Genomic DNA, 21,669 nt, shown 5'->3' with positions numbered 1-21,669 from the left:
CTTTTTAAAAGTGCACATAACTGGTTTGAGAAAATAATTTTCACTTTTCTGGGGAAATATATTTTCGAGGGATTCCTAATGTATGTTGTATATACTGTATATCTGTACCCTAAGTTTGTAATATGTAAAATATAGCTAAATAGACCCTAATTTTTGTCGTGAACTAAAATAAATATATTATCCAACAAATATTTATTGAATGCCAGGCCCTGTTCTAGCAACCAAGGATACAACAGTAGTCAAAGAGCCCTGCCATCATAGAGCATACTATAGTGGGGGAAAAAAGACAGTAAATAAGTAAAATATGTATTATCATAGTTTATAATATATGCAATGAGGCAAAATGAAGCAGTGAAGGGAGATGAGAATGGTGGAAGTAGAAGGGAGTGTTGCTGTGTAAAATAAGGAATTTAAGAAAAGTCTCAACCACTGAAATAGTATTTGAAAGAAGGAAGGGAGGGAGCAGCTTTTTCTGTTGTTCTGGAAAGTGATTCTTGGACTAAGTAGCAATTAAATGGAGGAACTCAACTGTGGGACTTTGACCAGGGGAGTGCTTAAGTAAGATAGCAGAAAATGCCTTGGGATGTAGAACACTGCCTACCACATACCAGGAATGGTGATATGGAAATCAGTAGCTCTTTATTAGGGTCTTATAAAGACTCTGACTTTTACTCTGAGTAAGATGAGGAGCCATGAAAAAATTTTGAACTAAGGAGTGACATATATAATATTTCAAAGGGAACATTCTAACAGAACAAACTGATGGTTTCTAGAGGGAAGGGGGATAAGGGGGTGGGTAAATTGGGTAAAGGGGAGTAGGAAATACAGGTTTCCAATTATGGAATGAATAAGTCATGAGAATAAAAGGCATAACATAGGTAATATAGTCAGTAATACTGTAATAGCATTGGGTTTTTTTTTAATTTTTTAATGTTAATTTATTTTTGAGAGAGAAAGAAGGACAGAACATGAGTGGGGAAGGGGCAGAGAGAGAGGGAGACAGCATCGGAAGCAGACTCCAGGCTCCATGCTGTCTGCACAGAGCCCAGATGATGTGGGGCTCTAACTCATGAACCGTGAGGTCATGACCTGAGTCAGAGTCAACGCTTAACCACTGAGCCACCCAGGCACCCTGTAGTAGCATTGTATGGTGACAGATGGTAACTATGCTTTTGGTGAGCGTAACATAACATAGAGAAGTTGAATCTTTTTGTACATCTAAAACTAATGTAATATTATGTCAGTTGTACTCAAAAGATTTTTTTTTTAAAAAAGGAACATTCTAGATGCTGTGCTGGGAATTATTTGTAGCAGGACAAGGGTAGAAGCAACAGGCTGGGTCAGGAGGCCTTTGCAGTAATCCAGGCAAGGGATGATGGTGCTGTGGACCAGTGTGGGAGCAGTGAAAGTGATGAGTAGTCTGATACTGTATTTTTATCTGGAGGCCTTCTAGAAATAGAATGTAAGTATAAGAAATTAGACATAATTTTCCAGCTAATATTATAATGCCCTTTTAATTGCTATTCCCTAAATGTGTCTAAACATACTTTTCCTTTGGCTGTTTTTATTCATTTTGTTTTCCTTTCGTGTTATGATTTGTACTTTCTTTAAAAAAGAAAATACCCAGCATGTGAACCATTTATTTTCTGAAAACATGGCTTATCTTTGATATTTAGCTCCTTGTACCACTAAGTACTTTCAAACAGTGCCCTGTTCATATAGGCCTTACATAAATTTGAATCCGTCTGTTGAACTACCTCAGAAACTTCTTGGTCTCCCTTACTGCAGTCACCTGGAATATTCCTTCCCTCTTTCCTCCTCCCTCATTTCCTGCTTCATATAAACTCATTACTTCTTTGAATTTGCTTAACCCTGGCCCTCATATGAGCTATGGGTTCAAGATGGTAGGACTAAGTAGAAAGGAAAAAGCAGGTAATACTCTACACAAGGATTCTTCCTTCTCTTTGCCCCAAATCACTGGTCTCATCCGCTGTAACCATAGGCCCAGGTAAATCTGTTTTCCTACCCAGACACTCCTCTTGTGTACTCTTCTATTACATCTCTTAAGTGGACCAGGAAAAAGGGAAAAAATAAAGCAGAATTGAACTACCTTTTATTCAAATGTTGCTAGTTACTTCAAAATAGAATCCCACTCTTAGAAACCTTGAAAGGACAATCTTGGTTCAAGGCAAAGAAAAAAGGTAGTCACCTGAAGCAAGGGACTTTGATCCTCCATAGCTTACACCCACCTTCTCAAGTCTAACCCCCTCCTGATATCAAACTCCTACGCTACACTACAGTCATGGGGCTGGGTAAGCCCAGTTGTATTGCTAGGAATGCAGAGAGCTGAATGCATATGTTCTTAACAACCTCTAAAATGCTAAACTAGTTATCCCAGAGCAGCAATATTAGGCAACCATAAGGTGTGGTATGTACTGGGGCACCTGGGTGGCTCAGTTGGTTAAGCATCGACTTCAGCTAAGGTCATGATCTCACGGTTCATGGGTTTCAGCCCTGCCTCAGGCTCTGTGCTGACAGTTCAGAGCCTGGAGCCTGCTTCAGATTCTGTGTCTCCCTCTCTTTCTGACCCTCCCCTGCTCACGCTGTCTCTCTCTCTCAGAAATAAATAAAACATTAAAAAAAAATTTTTTTAAGGTATGGTATGTACCATTATTATTCCTATTTTACAGATAGTGAACTGAAGCACAGAGTACTTAAGTGAACTTGCCAGTTACACAGAGAAATGACTACCTAATTTTGTAACCTTTTTAATGAAATTTTTGAACACACACAAAAAATAGACACAGTGAACCTATCACTTAGATTCAGTAGTTTAAGGATTTTGGCAACATTTACTTTCTTTTATCTTTACTGAAGTATTTTAAAATGAATCCAAAATATTGATGTCATTTTATAGTACATGCTTCAGCATGAAGCTCTGGAAGTTCTGGGCTTTTTAAAACTGTAAACACAATGCCATTTATACAAATTAACAAAGTTATTAATAATTCTTTATTCTCACCTGCTTTTTTTAAACCTTTATTTCTATGCAAGAGTCTAAACTTACGGACACATGGACCTCAGCTGCTATAATTTTTCACATCTTTGGCACACAATACATATATCAATAATTGAAAAAAGAGCAGGAGAGCAGTCTATAGGCTGAGTTTCTAAGGTATAAGTACTTAATGATCTAACAGCTCTGCTTTTTGAAATAGGATTAAAGAAGAATAGAGTTAAGTTGAAGAAATGAATTCTCTTTTGGCAATAGCATGGCCTTTTGCATGTTTCAGAAGATAGATTATCAAACATTATATGTGATTTTGTGCTTTCACAACACATTTTTAGGACTTGCAGAGGGACTCGTAATAGTAAACTGTATCCCATTAATATTACCATAGAAACAGACCTAAGTTAATTTGAAAGATTCAGATGAAAGAAAAACTTTGTGACCAACTGTAATACTTTTCCAGTATGTTTTTATTACATGCCTTTTGAGCAAATGCATATTTTGGACATTGTGCATGAAGGAACCCTGTTTGTTTCTTTAGTTCATTCACTCCCTGACTCAACAATAAATAAATGAATAAACTAAAAAAAAAAAGTAGGTCACAGATTTCATATTTAAGTAAAAGGATTATGTGGCACAATTGCTTTATTATTGCTATTGTCTCCTAGCTTCAAAATGAGGCATCTGTTTATTGCCATGGTTCAGTATGTTCTAACATTGTTGCCTAGATGTTCTTTTCAGTCCCTTATTTACCATCTGAAACAATAATGAGCCACCTGGAGGCTATATGCAGTTTTGTTGGCTTCACCATACGATTATAATATGATTTCAAGCCTGCTGTTGAGTTGTCAGTGTTTTTTTGTTTTACTAAGTTTAAAAGTAAATAGTTGTTTTCTGTATCACTTAATTAAAATTTTCTTTATTTTCAGTGGAACAATAAGTACCTAAAAACGTTTATCCACAAATGTCCATCATATACTACTCTAAAATATAATCACTCTCAGAAAGACAATTATATTCCAGGACATGGTTTAATTGTAAGGAACAACATGAAATGTGAGTCAGAACCCAGGTCTCTAGCACTGCACTAACTAGTGTTACAGTCTTAGACAAGTCACGTCAACTTCCTGACCTGTAGAGATGATTGAATTGGATGATTCCAAGAATCATTCTAGCTTCAAATGTGTGTCTATGATTACATCCATAAGGAAAGTTTATGCATTATTATTAATTTTACTGTAATTTATTACCATTCCTTGCTGCAAATAGAATTTTTTATAAATGTTTATTTTTGAGAGAGATGGAGTAGGGGTGGAAGGTAGGGGCAGAGAGAGGGAGATAGAGGATCCAAAGCAGGCACTGATAGTAGCCCATTAAAGGGCTCACACTTACACCGTGAGATCATAAGCTGAGCCGAAATCAAGAGTCACATGCTCAACTGACTGAACAGGCACCCCAACAGAATTTTTAAAAAATATTTGTTTATTTTTGAGAGAGAGAGAGAGACAGCATGCTAGCAGGGAGGGGCAGAGAGAGAGGGAGACACAGAATCCAAAGCAGGCTCCAGGCTCCGAGCTGTCAGCACAGATCCCAACATAGGGCTCCAGTCCACAAACTGGGAGTTCATGACCTGAGCCGAAGTCAGATGCTTAACCAAGTGAGCCACCCAGGCTGTCCCTTCAACAGAATTTTTTAAATTGCCCTTGAGTAGCATGTTTCTAACATTGCTGGGATATTGAAAAATACTGTATAGATAGAGCTAAAACTGAAATATTCCAGAGTCTCCTTACATTAACTTACTAAATTTTACCAATGTGTAGGTTATTAGTCCATGGAATGATTTTAAAATTAATTAACTTATGGGGTACCTGGGTGGCTCAGTTAGTTAAGCATCTGACTTAAGCTCAGGTCATGATCTCACGGCTCATGAGTTCGAGCCCCGCATCAGACTCTGTGCTGATAGCTCAGAGCCTGGAGTCTGTTTTGGATTCTGTGTCTCCCTGTCTTGTCTCTCTGCCCCTCCCCTGCTCGTGCTCACTCGCTGTCTTTTTCACTCTCAAAAATAAACGTTAAGAAATGTTAATGAATTAACTTCTTATAATGGTCAAAAGCTACATAAAGCTAGTTTAAATTTATTTTTTGAGTCCCAGTTGAAGATGGTGATATAGGAAGACTTTGAACTCACTTCCTCCAAATTACACCTATTAATACATCAGTTCTTCCTGAAGAAGATCTAAGGACTGAACAAGTACTGAAAAACCAAAGGTAAAGAGAATAGCAAGAGAACGGCAAGAGAACTAGAGACATGCCATGGCATGAAAGAGTTACTGGTATATACAGCCACAGCTCCACCCAAGCCAGCAAAATCACCATGCACACAGTCTGCTCAGAGTACACTATACTCAAAACCACTCCTTTAGCTTTAGGAAAAGTAGCTGTTTTGCCCAATGCATACAAACACAGAAAGTCCAGCAAAATTGGGAGACATAGGACTGTGCTCTAAAAGAAAGAACAAGAAACAAACAAACAAAAAGAATCCTCAGAAAAGGAACTAAATGAAACAGATAAACAATCCGCCTGATAAAGAACTTAAAGTAATGATCATAAAGATACTCAATGGGTTGGGGAAAACAATGGAAGAACTCAGTGAGACCTTCCAGAAAAAGATAGAAAATACTAAAAAGAGATAATTATAATTTTAATCAGGGTTAATATAATAACTGAAGTAAAAAACACAGTAGAAGGGTGTCTGGGTGGCTCAGTCAGTTAAGCATAGAACTCTTGATTTTGCCTCAGGTTGTGATCTCATGATGTCATTTTTTTTTTTAATTTTTTTTTTTCTTCTAGGAGAGAGAGAGAGAGACAGCATGAGCAGGGGAGGGTCAGAGAGAGAGGGAGTCACAGACTGAAACAGGCTCCAGGCTCTGAGCTGGCAGTCAGCACAGAGCCTGACGCGGGGCTCGAACCCACGAACCGCGAGATCATAACCTAAGCAAAAGTCGGACGCTTAACAGAGTAAGCCACCCAGGTGCCCCATCATGATGTCATTTTAATTATTATGTGCTGTGGTGTGGACCTTTTGGCTTCATCTTGTTTGGAACTCTCTGTGATGCTTGGACTTGGAAGTATATTTACCTCCCTAGCTTATGGGAGTTTTCAGTTATTTCTTCAGATAAGTTTTCTACACCTTTCTCTCAGTTTCATCTGGGAATGCTATAGTAATGTTCATTCACTTGATTTTATCTAAGAGATCTCTTCATCTATCTTCATTTTAAAAAATCATTTTCTCTTTTTGCTGTTCAGTTTGTGTGCTGTTACCCTATCTTCCAGATCGCTGATATGTTTTTCTGCATCATCTAAAATTATTGTTGATTCCCTCTAGTGTGTTTTTTGGGGGAGGGTGGGGAGGGGAGAACAAGTAGGCATGCATGAATGGGGGAGGGGCAGAGGGAGAGAGACAGTGTTAAGCAGGCTCCATCCCCAGCATCTACCCCAATACAGGGCTCAGTCTCACAATGATGAGATCATGAACTGAGCCAAAATCAAGACTGTCACTTAACTGACTGAGCAACCTAGGTGCCCCTGAGTTTTCTGTTTGTTTTTTTGTTCTTGTTTTTTTGTTTGTTGTTTTACGAATGTGTTTGAACTTAAGTGACAATTGAATTAATGTGAACTGCTCTTTACTTAGGATGACATATATTAACCTCATGGTAACCACAAACCCAAAATGTATGGTGGATACACTAAAAATAAAGTGAAATAAAGCCAAATAAAATACAGATACTTACCCATCACAGAGAGAACAGGAGAAACAGAAAAGAACAATGAACTACAAAAACAACCAGAAAACAAATTTAAGAAATGGTAGTAAGTACATACTTACCAGTAATCACTTTAAATGTAAGTGGCTTGGGGCGCCTGGGTGGCTCAGTCGGTTGGGCGTCAGGGTTTGGCTCAGGTCATGCTCTCAGGGTTTGTGGGTTTGAGCCCCGTGTCAGGCTCTGTGCTGACAGCTAGCTCAGAGCCTGGAGTCTGCTTCAGATTCTATATCTCCCTCTCCTTCTAACCCTACCCTGCTCACGCTGCCTCTCTTTCTTTCTCTTTCTCTCTCTCTCAGAAATAAGTAAAACATTAAAAAAAAAATTTAAATGTAAGTGGCTTAAGTGTTCCAATCAAAAGACAGAGTGGTAGAATGGATAAAAACAGTAAGACCCATCAATATTGCTACCTACAAGAGACTCACCTCAGACCTAAAGATGCCTACAGGCTGAAAATGAAGGGAAGGAAACATTCACCATATAAATGAAAATGGAAAAAAATAAAAGCTGGGGAAGCAATACTTAGGCAAAAGAGACTTTTTTTTTCTTTTGAGAGAGAGAGCACAAGCAGGGGAGAGGCAGAGTGGGGACACAAGATCTGCGCTGACAGGCTGATAGCAGTGACCCCGATGCGGGGCTCGAACTCACAATCTGCAAGATCATGTGAGCTGAAGTTGGATGCTCAACTTATTGAGCCACCCAGGTGCCCCCAAAAGAGACTTTTAAACAAAGATTGTAATAAAAGAGAAGGGCATTACATAATAATAAAGAGATCAATCCATCAAGAAGATAAACCAGTTTTGAATATCTGTGCAACTGGCCCTGGAGCACCATAAAGCAAATATTAATGGACATAGAGAAACTGATGGTAATACGATAATAGTAGAGGACTTTAACACTCCACTTACATCAATGGATGGATCATCCAAACAGAAAATCAATATGACATATTGGACCATCTAGACATAACATATGTACAGACCATTCCATATAAAAACAACAGAATACACATTCTTTTCAAGTGTAAGTGGAATACTCTCCAGAATAAATGACGTATTAGGCCATTAAACAAGCCTCAATAAATTTAAGAGGATCAAAATCATACCATACATCTTTTCCAGCACAACAGTATGAACCTAGAAATGAATCACAAGAAGAAAAAAAACAGGAAAAACCACAGACATGTGGAGACTATAAACAGCATGACAACTAAACAACCAATGGGTCAATGAAGCAATCAAAGAAAAAATTAACAAATACATGGCAACAAATGAAAATGGAAACACAACAGTCCAAAATCTCTGGGACACATCATAAGCAGTTTGGAAAGGGACACAATAGCAATATAGGCTTAAGAAATAAAAAAAATCAAGTAATCTAATTTTACACCTAAAGGGACTAGAAAAAGAACAAACAAAACCCAAGGTGAGTAAAAGAAAGGAAATAATAAAGATCAGGGCAGAAGTAAATGACATAGAGACTTAAAAAAAACAACAACAGCAAAACCAAGAGCTGTTTCTTTGAAAAGATAAACAAGATCGACAAACCCTTAGACTCATTAAGAAAAAAAGAAAAAAGCCCAAATAAATACAATCAGAAATGAGAGAGAAGTAACAACTAATACCACAGAAATACAAAGGATTCCATAGCAATCACATAAGAAAAAGAAATGAGAGGCATCCATATTGATACAGAAGTTAAACTGTCAGTATTTGCAGAGGACATGATACTATACATAAAAAATCCTAGATTCCACAAAAAAACTACTAGAATAAATGAATTCAGTAAAGTGGCAGGACACAATTAATAACTAGAAATTGGTAGTGTTTCTATATAAAAATGAAGTCACAAAAATTAAAAAACACTATAGTTGTACCAAAAAGAATAAAGTACTTAGGAATAAATTGAACCAAAGAAGTGAAAGACCTATACTCTTAAAACTATAAAAAACTGATGAAAAAACTGAAGACACAAAGAAATGGAAAGATATTCCAAGCTCATGGATTAGAATTAATATTGTCAAAATGTCCATATAACCCAAAGCAATCTACAGAGTTAATGCAATCCTTATCAAAACACCAACAGCATTTTTCACAGAACTTGGATAAGTAATACCAGAATTTGTATGGAACCACAAAAGATCCTGAATAGCTAAACCAATCCTAAGAAAGAACAAAACTGGAGGTATCACAATTCCAGACTTCAAGTTATGATACAGTGTTCTAGTAATTAAAATAGTATAGTATGGCACAAAAATAGACACATAGATTAGTGGAATAGCATAGAAAACCCAGAAATAAACCCACACTTATATGCTTCATTAATATTCAACAAAGCAGGAAAGAATATCCATGGGGAAAAGACAGTCTGGCTTTTCTTGATTTTAGCTCATCACGGTCTCACAGTTTTGAGATCAAGCCTTGCATAGGACTCCTTGCTGAGCATGGAGCCTGCTAGGATTCTCTCTCCCTGTGCCCCTCCCTTGGTCATGCTCTCTCTCTCTAAAAATAAACATTAAAAAAAGAATTTCCAAAGTAAAGCATTTTTATTTTCACCAAAAACTGGGAAACTGTTCTTTTTGTGGTGGTGGTAGTGTTTGACAGCTGTGACTTGAGTTGATTGAAAAGTGACATTTCTGGGGTATCTGGGTGGCTGAGTCTGTTAAGCGTCTGACTTGAGGTCACATTGTGATCTCACAGGTTTGTGGATTCAACCCTTGCATTGGGCTCTCTGCAGTCAGTGCAGAGCCCCTTTCAGAACCTCTGCCCCCTTTTGCCCCTCCTCTACTCATTCTCTCTCTCTCTCTCTCTCTCTCTCTCTCTCTCTCTCTCTCTCTGTCTCAAAAACAGACATTTTTAGGATCACCTGGTTGGCTCAGTCGGTTGGGCATCCGACTTCAGCTCAGATCTCACAGTTCGTGGGTTGGAGTCCTGCATCGGGCTCTGTGCTGACAGCTAGCTCAGAGCCTGGAGCCTGTTTCAGATTCTGTACCTCCCTCTCTCTCTGACCCTCACCTGCACGTGCATTCTCATTCTCTCTCTCTCTCTCTCTCTCTCTCTCTCTCTCTCTCTCTCAGAAATAAAATTTTTTTTAAATTTTTAATTAAAAAATAGACATTTTTAAAAAGTGGCATTTCTGATTAGAATATAAAAGCTTGCCAGCAAAATTGACATTCAGTATTCTAGCCTCAAAATAAATTAGGTGTTGGTCTTGTACTTATTTTGGCTCTCCTTTAACCTGCTTTTGTATGAATCTCTTAACAGTAATCTCTGTCATGGGCTGGCATCTGCTTGTTCTTTCTGACCTTACATGCACAGAGAAGTAGCTCCTAAAATCTGGCAGTTTTGATAAGGGATATACATTGGTAAATGTAGTTAATAATATATTCTAACTGTGGACAGATCCAGAGTTTTTGTTGTTTTACTGGTGGTGTATGTGTGTGTTTTAATATCTCTACAGGACTCTAGGCCTACATCAGTGGTACCTAATCTTTTTTGGTTAATCTATGAAGAGCTGATGAAAGCTAGAGATTCTTCTTCCAGAAAGTGCACATGAACTCAACATTTTACCGTCAGTTCCTAGGATGGGCCCCAGGAATTGTAAAGCCCAATTTTTGTATCATCTGGATGTATTTTATATTATAGCGGTTTTTAATTTCATAAAACCTGTAAACTAGTTTCCTTACTAATTTTGTCTTTTTTTTTTGCTATTTCATAACAATATTGTTATGTCTTACACTGAAATTTTAAAAAATTGGTAAGTAGATAATGTTTATCAAAAAATAAACCTCATTCTGGATTTATATTAGTTAGTACCTAAGTACTTTTCACTCATTCCTTTTCCATCCTAACCCCAAGTATAATATAAATCAATCAGTGGATAAAATAATTTCATTTAAATTTCTATAAATGAATAATGCCTTAAAATCTATTAGTGAGAGACTCCTGTTCATCATTCCAAGACCAATTAATTTGAGTAGTCTTATAGTTGAAAATGTTATTCTCATTAAAAGCAGTAATGCTAAAAGTCTCAGAAACTCTGAAAATAAATTGAGCCAATATGCAAGCATACATTGTAGCTGTTAAATTTCAAGAATAACCTAAAAGAGATGGGTAATAATTTGAGCCAAAATGACAAAAGTTTTTTAAATTTATGGGAGAGAATGGTTACTACTCATTTGCTCTCTTTATTTCTAACAAAACACTTTTCACTCACTGCTTTTAAGTCAGTTCTGTGACCATGAATTTATAGAATTAGAGAACTTTCCAGGTGAAGATGACTTAGACCAGATTTAGTGACATGAGAACCTAACTTAGAATAAGATTTCAAATAATATGACTAAGTATCACCATGTTTAGAGGAAGAAATTAGATGTTGCTAAAGTGATAGGTTTTTGCCTTTTTAAATAACTTAAAAATTCTTTTATTTTAAAAATAAAACTGGAGTCAGTGGATGTTTTTGCATTTTGGACACTTGATTTCTCATTCACTATTCTTTCAAACACCACCTTTATTTCTCCTTAGTGACCCTTTAAAAATATGGGTAACATTATTCTTGCTGATTATTATGAGATCATGAGCTCAAGCCCCACATTGGGCTCTGCACTGACAGCATAGAGCCTGCTTGGAATTTTCTCTGCCCCTGCCCCCTCCAAAAACAATTAAATAAACCTGAATCAGCCGCAGCTGGTAGGTTGCTTTTTCCAGGTCTGGGATACAGATAGCAGTGGAGATTAAATATTGTGTCTTCAAGATAAATGAGCTACCGTCATTGGAAAGTTAGAAATGACATCACAGGTGAAGAAAGGTGAGCTTATTTGCTCCATTCAAACTGATTTGCCTCTTGATCATTTGTACTTTTATCAAGTTGATGGATTTTTTTTTTTTTTAATTTATTTCTGAGAGACAGAGACAGAGACAGCGTGAGCGTCAGATAGAGAGGGAGAGACAGAATCCGAAACAGCCTTCAGGCTCCGAGCTAGCTGTCAGCACAGAGCCCGATGTGGGGCTCAAACCCACGAACCATGAGATCATGACCCGAGCCGAAGTCAGACGCTTAACCGACTGAGCCACCCAGGCACCCTCAAGTTGATGGATTTGACTTGTATTTGAGTTAATACGAAAGATGGAGAAAGACTGTGTTTTTTTTATGTACTTTATAATATCTGAATATACATTGGCAGTATAGTCAAGATGTGTTTGGGGTTGTAAGATTTTTTTTTAATTATAGATAACATTTTCTAAAATCCACTCCTGCTTTTTTATAGTTAAAAACTACTCATTGGTCTTAGAGTTTATATTGTTATATATAGTGAGCTGAAAATTGGTGTGGGTCTTCTGCTAAATATTTAACCATAAAACCAGTAGTATTAGCTGCATACCTTTAATTATATTTCTTTTGATGACAGTATGTTTTTAAATGAAGCTAACCAGAAAACTAGAATATGAACATTATATTCTTTTTATTTTTCAGGTTATTTATTTTGAGAGAGAGAGAGACAGCATGCAAGCAGGGGAGGGGCAGAGTGGGGGGGGGGGGAAGAGAATCCCAAGCAGGCTCCGAGCTACAGGCATAAAGCCAAACATGGCCCGAACTATGAGATCATGACCTGTCCAGACAGTTGGACACTTAACTGACCCACCCAAGTGCCCCTGCACATTATATTCTTTAGAGCAGTGCTCGCTTCGGCAGCACATATATTCTTTAGAGCAGCACTGTGCAATAAAAACATAATACAGACCATACGTGATTTAAATTTTTTGTGTGGCCACATTAAAAAGTAAAAGGAAATGATGAAATTAACTTTAGTATATTTGACATAATATATCCAATTATCAATTGAATGTGTGACCAATATAAAAAAACTTAATGAGATTTTATATTTTTTGTACTAAGTCTTCTAAATGTATTTTTATACTTAAAGCACATCTCAGTTCTGACTTGCCACATTTCATGTATTTAGTAACTATATTCCTCATATACATGGTGCAGATTTAGAATATGACAGGAAGAATATCACTAGTATGATATTAATAATTCAGTTGGTTTCCATCTATCATGGATCCCTTAAAATATCTTTTTATTTGTGAAAATATTTTTTATATATCTTTTCATTAATGATAAATTTAAATACTTTTGTGGAAGCATCTTGGTAGTATGAAATATCTTCTACTCACATCGTATTATCACCTCATTGTTCTATGGAATTATATGAAGAAATGTTTCTAAGCCCTTTGAGGTGCTAATCTTTTACTCAGTCTCTTTCTCCCTTTAAAAGAGATTTAGTTCTCTGTTTCATAAAAGAACTCCTGATAGGAAAAATAGTTAAAGTAACGGAGGACGTAATTATTTGGAATAGCTGTCAACCCTCATAAACTAATCTTTAATTTCCCTTTACATAGAAGATCTATCCAGAAGAAAACTCTTATTTAAAAAAAAATCAATTGAAAACATTACCCTTAAAATAATTTTCCATATGATGTGCTTATCTTTCAAAATCTCTCCCAAGCCCACTTCCCCATATGTATCTATTTCCCATTGTTCTCATTTATATTATGGTCTTGATTACTGTTTCTGTTTAGGTAACTCTTGAACTTCCCTTCCCAAAATATTCATTTGTTTAACGGATACTCATTGAACACCTATCCTGTACCAAAATTATTGCTAGGTACTTATAAGAGATAAGAGTTCATCCCTTTCATGAGAAAGGTAACAAATCACAGTAAAGCATATTACAGTTTAATAAAGGCATTTTATGAAGTCCCAAGGAATGGCTAAAACTAGACACTGAGAGGATTGCCTCAGAAGAGGCTTTAATAGAGTAGGTGGCATTCAGATAGTGGTTTACCAGGCAGACCAGGAGAGGGAATAGTTATACATTTAAACAATAGTAAGGAGCCCAGTATAGCTTTCTTTGAACCACATTTTTGAAGGATCTCACTGTACCAAGCTAGCCATTTGCCTTTTTCTTCTAGCCAGTTAGGGGTATGACCCCTTAGGGATTTTTAATCAAGGCAATACAAAATTCAGGTTTGTGTACAGTTGTGATCCAGGAGTATTCCTGCTTGCCTAGGAACCTGTTGGGAGACATGCCTCCTTGTGCCCCGGGGCAGATCTGCCAACACTGGGCTAACTGAATCCTGAAGCAGCCCTACGAACGAACTCCATCCTTGTTCAGCCGTGGTCTGAGGGCAGTCCCACACCTAGAAACCCAGATGGCACACCTGTCAGTGCTCCCAGCAACAAGCCTGCAGAATCTGGTCCCAGCCATGACCCTGAAACAATCCTGACACTCAGTTCTAGCCCCTCCCAGCTGCAATCCTGGGCACCCCTGCTCTCCCTGGGACCCAGAACAGGAGCCTTCTCAGGGATCTGTCGGAAATCATTCCTGCCCACACACCTAGTAACTGACAGCTGTCTGCAGACCTAACAGCAGACCTTTGTCCCAGCACCAGCCCTACTGACCGAGGACTCAGAGGCAGTCCTGTCAGTCCTGTCCACCAAGAGACCAGACAGGATCCACACCTGCCCAAGTGTCTGGTAATGGGGTCCACAAACCATAGAGCCCAGTGCAGGTCCAGCAGCAGCCATGTGACCTGGCTTCACCAACTCGAATGTGGTCCTGGATGCAATCTCATCATTCTGGAGACCCAGTAGAAGGAGATCTTTACCTGCAGAAACCTGTCTATAAAAACTGGAAGAAGTATTTGTTCCTCCAGATGCACAGACACCAGTTCAGGGCTACATAGATCATTAAATATCAGGCAAACATGGAACCACCAAAGGAAACTAAGAAAGCTCAAGTAACCATCCCCAGGGAAATAAAGATCTGTTAATTGCCTGACAATTCAAAATAATCATCTTTGGGCCGCCTTGATGGCTCAGTCAGCTAGGCATCCGACTTCAGCTCAGGTCATGATCTCACAGTTCATTTATTCAAGGCCTGCTTCAGGCTCTGTGCTGACAGCTCAGAGCCTGAAGCCGGCTTTGGATTCTGTGTCTCCCTCTCTCTTCTGCCCTTCCCCCTCTCATTAATTCCCCCTCTCCCTCCTCTCCCTCTCCTCATATAAACATTTTAAAAATTAAAAAAAAAAATAATCCTCTTCAAGAAGCTCAGTTACATGTAAGAGAACAGACGACTAAGTAAAATCAGGAAAACAATGCATGACCATTTTTCCATGGTCATCAAAATATAGATTTCTTGAACTAATAAGCTTTATATCTCAGTCGTTTATGCCGTTCTTCCTGTATTATGTTGCTTTTCATTTTGTGTAAAAAACAATCTGAAAGTAGTTAATTGGATTCTGAGTGAGTTATAAGGTAGAAACATTTCTAGATATCCCTTCTACTTTCTATATTTGATATTTGTATTTTTACATATTATTTAGTTAGACAGTCATTTTAAATTACTTTTCTTATAGGAACCTCCAGAAGTTTAGCCTTTTTGGAGACATAAGTGTTCTACAACAGCAAGGAAGTTTGTCAAATACATACCTCAGCAAGGTGGACCCTGATGGCAAAAAAATTAAACAGTAAGTTGTATAGTTAGTGTCAGGGGGTTTACATTAATAATAATTTTAGTTTTCTCTGAGAAACTATAAGATACAATTAGAAGAGTGATGATATTTTTTCTAAGAAGACCAAATATGTGCTATAAATTGGAAATGTTTTAACTATGAAATATGCCATCCCACATCATAAATCTTTAAGACAAATGATAGAATCTGGGTAATTATTATTATTTAAAATTCTTATGTATCTATTTGCCTTCCTGTAACATAAATTGTGTATCATCAATCTATTCTACCATACCTGTGCAAAATGCTGCTTTCCTTGGGTGAAGAATGTAAGAGTTTATTGATTATATTTCAATACCAATTTTAATGACAGAAATAATATATTATTTATGTGTTGGATAGACATTTACTGAAAGAAAATGGATCTCAACATTGCATGCCATTTCATTGCCCACTTTCAATGATTAGAGCTAATGTTAACAGGATCATTGTGGGATTTGTTTTCCTTACAGAATTCAGCAGCTGTTTGAAGAAATACTGAGTAATAGTAGGCAGCTGAAATGGCTGTCCTGTGGGTTTATGCTGGAAATAGTAACCCCAACCTCACTGTCATCTCTCTCAAACTCTATTGCCAACACCATGGAGCACCTGAGTTTGCTGGACAACAATATTCCTGGTAACAGCACCCTGATCACCACAGTCGAACTGGAGCGATTTGTGAATCTGCGCTCACTTGCCCTGGATTTCTGTGACTTTACAGCCGAGATGGCAAGAGTCTTAACCGATAGCAACCATGTGCCTTTGCAGCGACTGTCTCTCCTGGTCCACAACGTTTCTGTGATGCACAAGTCTCTGGACAACATGCCAAATGATGAACATTGGAAAGCCTTGTCACGAAAGAGCACCAGCCTTCGGGTCTATATAATGGCCTTTGACATCAAGAGTGAAGATATGTTAAAGATTCTGAAACCCAGTATACCACTAGAGAGGATTCATTTTGACAGCTACATCACTTGTGTTTCAGGAGCTATTGTTGATCTTATATCCAGGCAGTATGATAAGTTCCTCACTCATTTCATATTAATGAATGACGTGATTGACACATCTGGCTTTCCAGATCTTAGTGATAACCGAAATGAAGATCCATTGGTTTTACTAGCATGGAGGTGCACAAAGCTCTCTCTTCTGGCAGTTCACGGTAGGTCATTTTTCAGTAGAATTTGTTACATCTAAAACATTTTAAACCAGTAAAAAGATACCATTAACATTTACAGTGTCAAGTAATCTTAAAACAAGTTGAAATGGAGGTTGTTGTACTTCTTAATGTTTATAAGATATACCACTTACAAATAGAAAGTCCTATATCTATGCTAAGTGTTCTGCTCCAGCTTCTGTGTTATTTTCTTCCACCGTATGATTGATGGTATTTCACGAAAATGGCATTTGAAATGAATTTCTCTAAGAAAACAAACATATCTACTTGCAGTAGATATATTTTTCCTCTAATCATAAGATCTCTTAACATAATACAGAAGGAGAAAGTATGATTTCTTTATTGCTTTGCTGCCTCATCTTCTACATTCTATATTTTAACATAATAATTTGTATGATGTTTTTTAAGCAGAGGTTCCATTGAATGGGTATATGCTTTTTGCTTACTAGTGCCTTTCATTCTCATTTAGAGAGAGTTGCTATTCTGACAAATTAGAAGAACATTTTACTTTCTTTTCTGGAACATGTAACACATTTACAGAATACAAAATAGAAAGACTATATGAATATCTTAAACTCACTTTATTACTTGGGTTTTATAATTTTTTAAATTAATTTTTAGCCTGCATTAATGTAGGAAAGTGCATGTCTTTCTGTTCAAGTTTTGCTTAATAATTTGGCCAGTCATCAGAGGTAGCAGCAAAGAATAGATCAATATTAAAGATAATAGAATAGAGATTTCTTTTACAGGATAAAAAAATACTAAGTTATTGACAGATTAACTTCAGCCAGTTAAGCTTTCTTTTTTCTTTTAAGAAATTAGAAATTAGATAGAGCCAAAGCCCCTACCATCAATTCCCCTTTATTCCTTCCCAGAGACAATCAATATTCTCAAGTTAGCACAATTTCCTGTGACTGATTTACACTTTACATATTTTCTACTGACAATTAACAATTTATTTTTAAAGTGTCACTTCATAACTTTGGACTGTGAGGCATCATAGGAGAGGATTTTTTTACTAACTAAAAATAACAGTTTCCTGTGTACTGTTAATGGATACATAAATATGAAATAAAAATTTATGATACAGCACTGTCCAAGCTACAGTTATACTTGAAATGTCTTCAGTCCTACAAATTGAGTGATAATCAGAATAGGATTACAGCACCTGGCAATTCACCACCTACGGTGATGGTTTTGGAAACAATATCAAAGTTAGTCTTTTTTTTTTTTTTTCCCCTGAGCTAAACAAGTATACTTCCTTTTCCAATCTCAATATATTTTTAAAGGAAAAGGACCAGTGATACGTGATATTCAAGTTTCTGGAAAGGACAGACTTATCAAATAGACAAAATAAAATGCAAGGAAATGACAGTTCTTATCTTTTGTTTATTTTTAAGGTTATACAGTGTGGGCACACAACCTCATTGCCATCGCTCGTCTTCGTGGCTCTGATCTAAAAGTACTTGAAGTCACTGAAGAAAGCATCGATTTTGACCAAGGTGAACTGGCCGACCAGGATGTGGATCCAGTGCATAATCTTATTGAGCAGGTATCCCTGGGCCTGGGTCAACCTTGGCATGCGGTCATGGACATCGAATCACTCAGTGTCTTCACTGAACCAAATCGTCATTTTTACAGAGAGATGCAAAGCTTCAGCGAAGACATTTAGCTTTTTTTAAAATGTACAATTCCTGTGGTTACATATGCAAGTAGGGTCCTATTATGTTTTCTTCAGTAGTGTGAATTAATCCCTTTGTGCTGTGTTTAATCAGTATTAGCTTTATAGAATTATATATGTATATTCTACTTCTTGATCAAAGAACGTAGTCGGGTATTGGTTTAGAAGTTCAAAGTGACAGTGTATAGGGCTTTCACGGTTAATGGACTTGTTATCAAACCTTAAGGATATACAACCGAAGGTTGTCTGAGGTTGCTGGCTAACTTTTTCACTGAGTTACTCTGCCTTTTGATGTTTTTATTCTTTGTGTGTCAGAGTTCAGAGCTCAGGAGCCAAAATATTTTTATACACATATAGATCTATATCCATAGCCTGGTGGATTTGTATGCAATGCACCGCATTCATGCATTGTGATAGAATTTCATTAATTTTTATTTAAAATGGAAGAAGGGAGGATAGTATGATCCCCAATGAGTTATCTTTAACAGAAAAGCCAAGACTTTAACTTTCATTACATATATAATAGTTGATATCACCAATTATCATTCAGAATTTTGTATAGTACTAGATTAGAACACTGCTTAATCCTTTTTTTAAAATGCATTTACATAAATGTGAATACTCAAATTGTTAGACTTTTTAAAAACTGTATCTGACACAATTTTATTCATCAATTACATGATACATTCAAGTTAGCTTTTTAGCCCAGATTTCAAATAGTGGAGGAAGAAACTATATTCCAGGGTAAACCCTCCTAAAGGAAAATCTTTAAAAAACAGAGTTGTAAACACACATGCTTGCAAACAAACATTAGTCGTGAAATCCCTAGCAACGAGTCACTGGATTTTTCTCTGTCAGCGCGCGTGTCAGCTGCCAAAGAATAGACTTAACTGAAGAAGTGCCCACATGCTGGCAGGGGCCGGCCCACTCTGGCCAGCCAGATACTGCTAGATTGTAATATTTAAGGTCGAATTTCGACCTGTGGTACACAGCTGTGCTGTGGCTCAGTCAGCAACCTCAGAACTCTGAAAAAAACAAAACAAAAAAAAGAAAAAAAAACCATGCACCTGTTTCACTGTGAATAGTGAATGTAAAGGAAAGAAAGGAAAAACTGAAAACTTGTTCTATCACACGTATGAGCTGCTATGATACATGAAGAACATTCCATGAAGTATGTTTTAAAACCTTGTTATATCTGAGAGGCTTTAAAAGCCGATTTAACTGTTTTCAGGGCAACCGCGGTACAGACGTGGTCTCTGTGAGACTTCCACCTGACCCCAGTTTTAAGTGGTACGAATGTTGTGCATTTAATGTTAAAGGACAGTCTGCAATAATAAAGTAAGTAGCCAACGTGGGTGCCCAGCAGTGCTGAGACCTGGCTGCTCTATTGTAAGCTTTGGAAACACAATTTATGCAACAGATGTCCAGATATGATTCTATTTATGGAAAAAGTTTATATGTATTTTACAAATGGTTTTACCATCTTATATTAAAATGACCTTTTGACAGGTGTGCACTGTTTTGTCTCCAGTGAGCACATACCATGAGGATTTTATATGTACATCAGTAGTGTGAATCCACTGGCACAGTGTGTGTAAATGCCAGATGTGGTGAGATTTTATCTTATAAATGTGATCAGATAAAATAAATCCTGACAGAAACTGTAAGGAAACCAGCTGAATGTTTGACCTGATGACTGATGTTGTATGGTTTATGTTAAATGTATATTCTTTTAATCAATGAATAAAGCATTAAAAAGTCATCATTGTAATATATTTTATTGTATGCAAAGCATGAAAACTTTTAGTGTTAAATAAACTGCAATAATCCTTATATTATGTTTAATCATGTTAGCTCCTATTGTAGTTGGGTACATCAAAGCTTAAATTTGGGACTAGATCATGAAAAGTCTTAAATAGTTTGAAGGATTTTAATTCTGTTTTTGTTTTACTAACTGGCAAAATACAAGCTTAAGAGCAAATAATAGGCTGGTTAGCACAAAGCACAAGTGTATTATGCATTTAGAATACATTACTGATATGGTAAAAATTTATGGACTATAGGAACTTTTTACAGTTCCGGTACTGGATGCAAAAATACTTCAGTATGCCAGTATTAAACAGTTCATAAACCCCTATATTGCTGCAGTTTGGCTTTGTAATCTCTATTCTTGGTTGTTGAGACAAACAGTGGTCATTTATGGAAAAGCAAATAGCTCTCTTCCTTCCATCTATATTTCCTTAATCATTCCAGACACTGACTCTTCTTCTAGGCAGTCCCTCATCTTGGAATAATCTGGGGTTCACACACAACTGTCATTATACCTTCTGCTTTCTTGTTTCCTAGGCATATCTAACTCTTTTGAGTGAATCAACATGTTTATGTATATAAAATACAAACAGTACCCAAAATGTATGCAAAAAGCAAGGCTGTTAATAAAAATGAATAGCATACAAGTGAAGGCTGGTATAAAAGAACACTAAACCAGGAGGCAGCATGTTTTATACTCTAAGCTCTGACTCTGATGCCACATGAGCAGACTCTCCCTTACCTTCAGTTTCCTCATCTGTAAAATAAGGAATTGGAGTTATCTAAAACTCTCTATTCTTCACTCAAAGTTTTAACTGTCGCTAGCCTAACAGCTCAGAGACATACACAATCCTCTTTGAACAAATGTTTTAAATATTTTCAAACCCTAGCCTAACTGAACTCCATGAAATTTACATAGCTAAAAATCACCTTCCCATTTCCCCCACCAGCCTAGGAATAAAGATAAAAGAGTCGGTGGCATGGGTCTTGGGAAGGACAGTGTGCTGATGGCTGAACATACAGAGTCAGAAACTAACTTGCTTGGGGCTTATGGCATGACTCAGATGGGATCTTTATGAAGCCAGTAACAAGAAGTGGTGCTAATGGAATAACACACAAGCAGGTGTGAATAACATCCAACCACCAAACCAGATTGTTTATAGATCAGTGCTTTCCAACCTTTTTCATGTCCTGACATATACAGAATATACTGTACTGGTATAAACCAGAAAAAAAAATGAGGGAGGGGAATCATTGTTTTATTATGTAATTGATGAGAAAAATAAAATGCAGAGGACTGCAGAGGGGGCAAAACTAAATTTATATAGAACTTTCAAATGCTGTCAAATGTTTTAACTGATAACCTCTTAAAATTTTTAATAGTGCCACCAATGAGAAACACCCCACAAACAGGTGATAATTTTTAAACATTTTTTTCACAACTATTCAAACATTTATGCAGCTGAAATTATACTTAAATCTAACAACTGTCAACATAATAATGGTAAACGTAATGTAGAGATTTCTTGTAATGTGAACTAATTTCAAATTCAAGTGATCTTTTTTTCGTTAAGGTATTTGAAAATAATGACAAAGCTCTAATTTGCAGTCTCCCACATGTA

At 36.9% G+C, this 21,669-nt stretch overlaps 1 protein-coding gene across 1 annotated transcript in view; it reads left to right on the top strand.

The window, feature by feature from the left end:
• The window catches only part of FBXO33 (F-box protein 33), a 31,886-nt gene extending 11,886 nt beyond the window's left edge, over positions 1–20,000 (top strand). The window contains exons 2-4 of the mRNA XM_039249556.1: positions 15,249–15,359; positions 15,857–16,542; positions 17,958–20,000. Coding sequence (XP_039105487.1) covers positions 15,249–15,359; positions 15,857–16,542; positions 17,958–18,229 — 1,069 coding nt within the window. The 3' untranslated portion in view covers positions 18,230–20,000. The remainder of the gene's footprint in view (positions 1–15,248; positions 15,360–15,856; positions 16,543–17,957) is intronic.
• Positions 20,001–21,669: the final 1,669 nt, after the last annotated feature.

The sequence above is a fragment of the Hyaena hyaena genome, unplaced genomic scaffold (genome assembly GCF_003009895.1).
Source record: "Hyaena hyaena isolate Hyena2069 unplaced genomic scaffold, ASM300989v1 scaffold_342, whole genome shotgun sequence".
NCBI lineage: Eukaryota > Metazoa > Chordata > Mammalia > Carnivora > Hyaenidae > Hyaena > Hyaena hyaena.
Note: the sequence above shows the minus strand (reverse complement) of the source record. Positions and strands in the feature narration are given on the sequence as shown.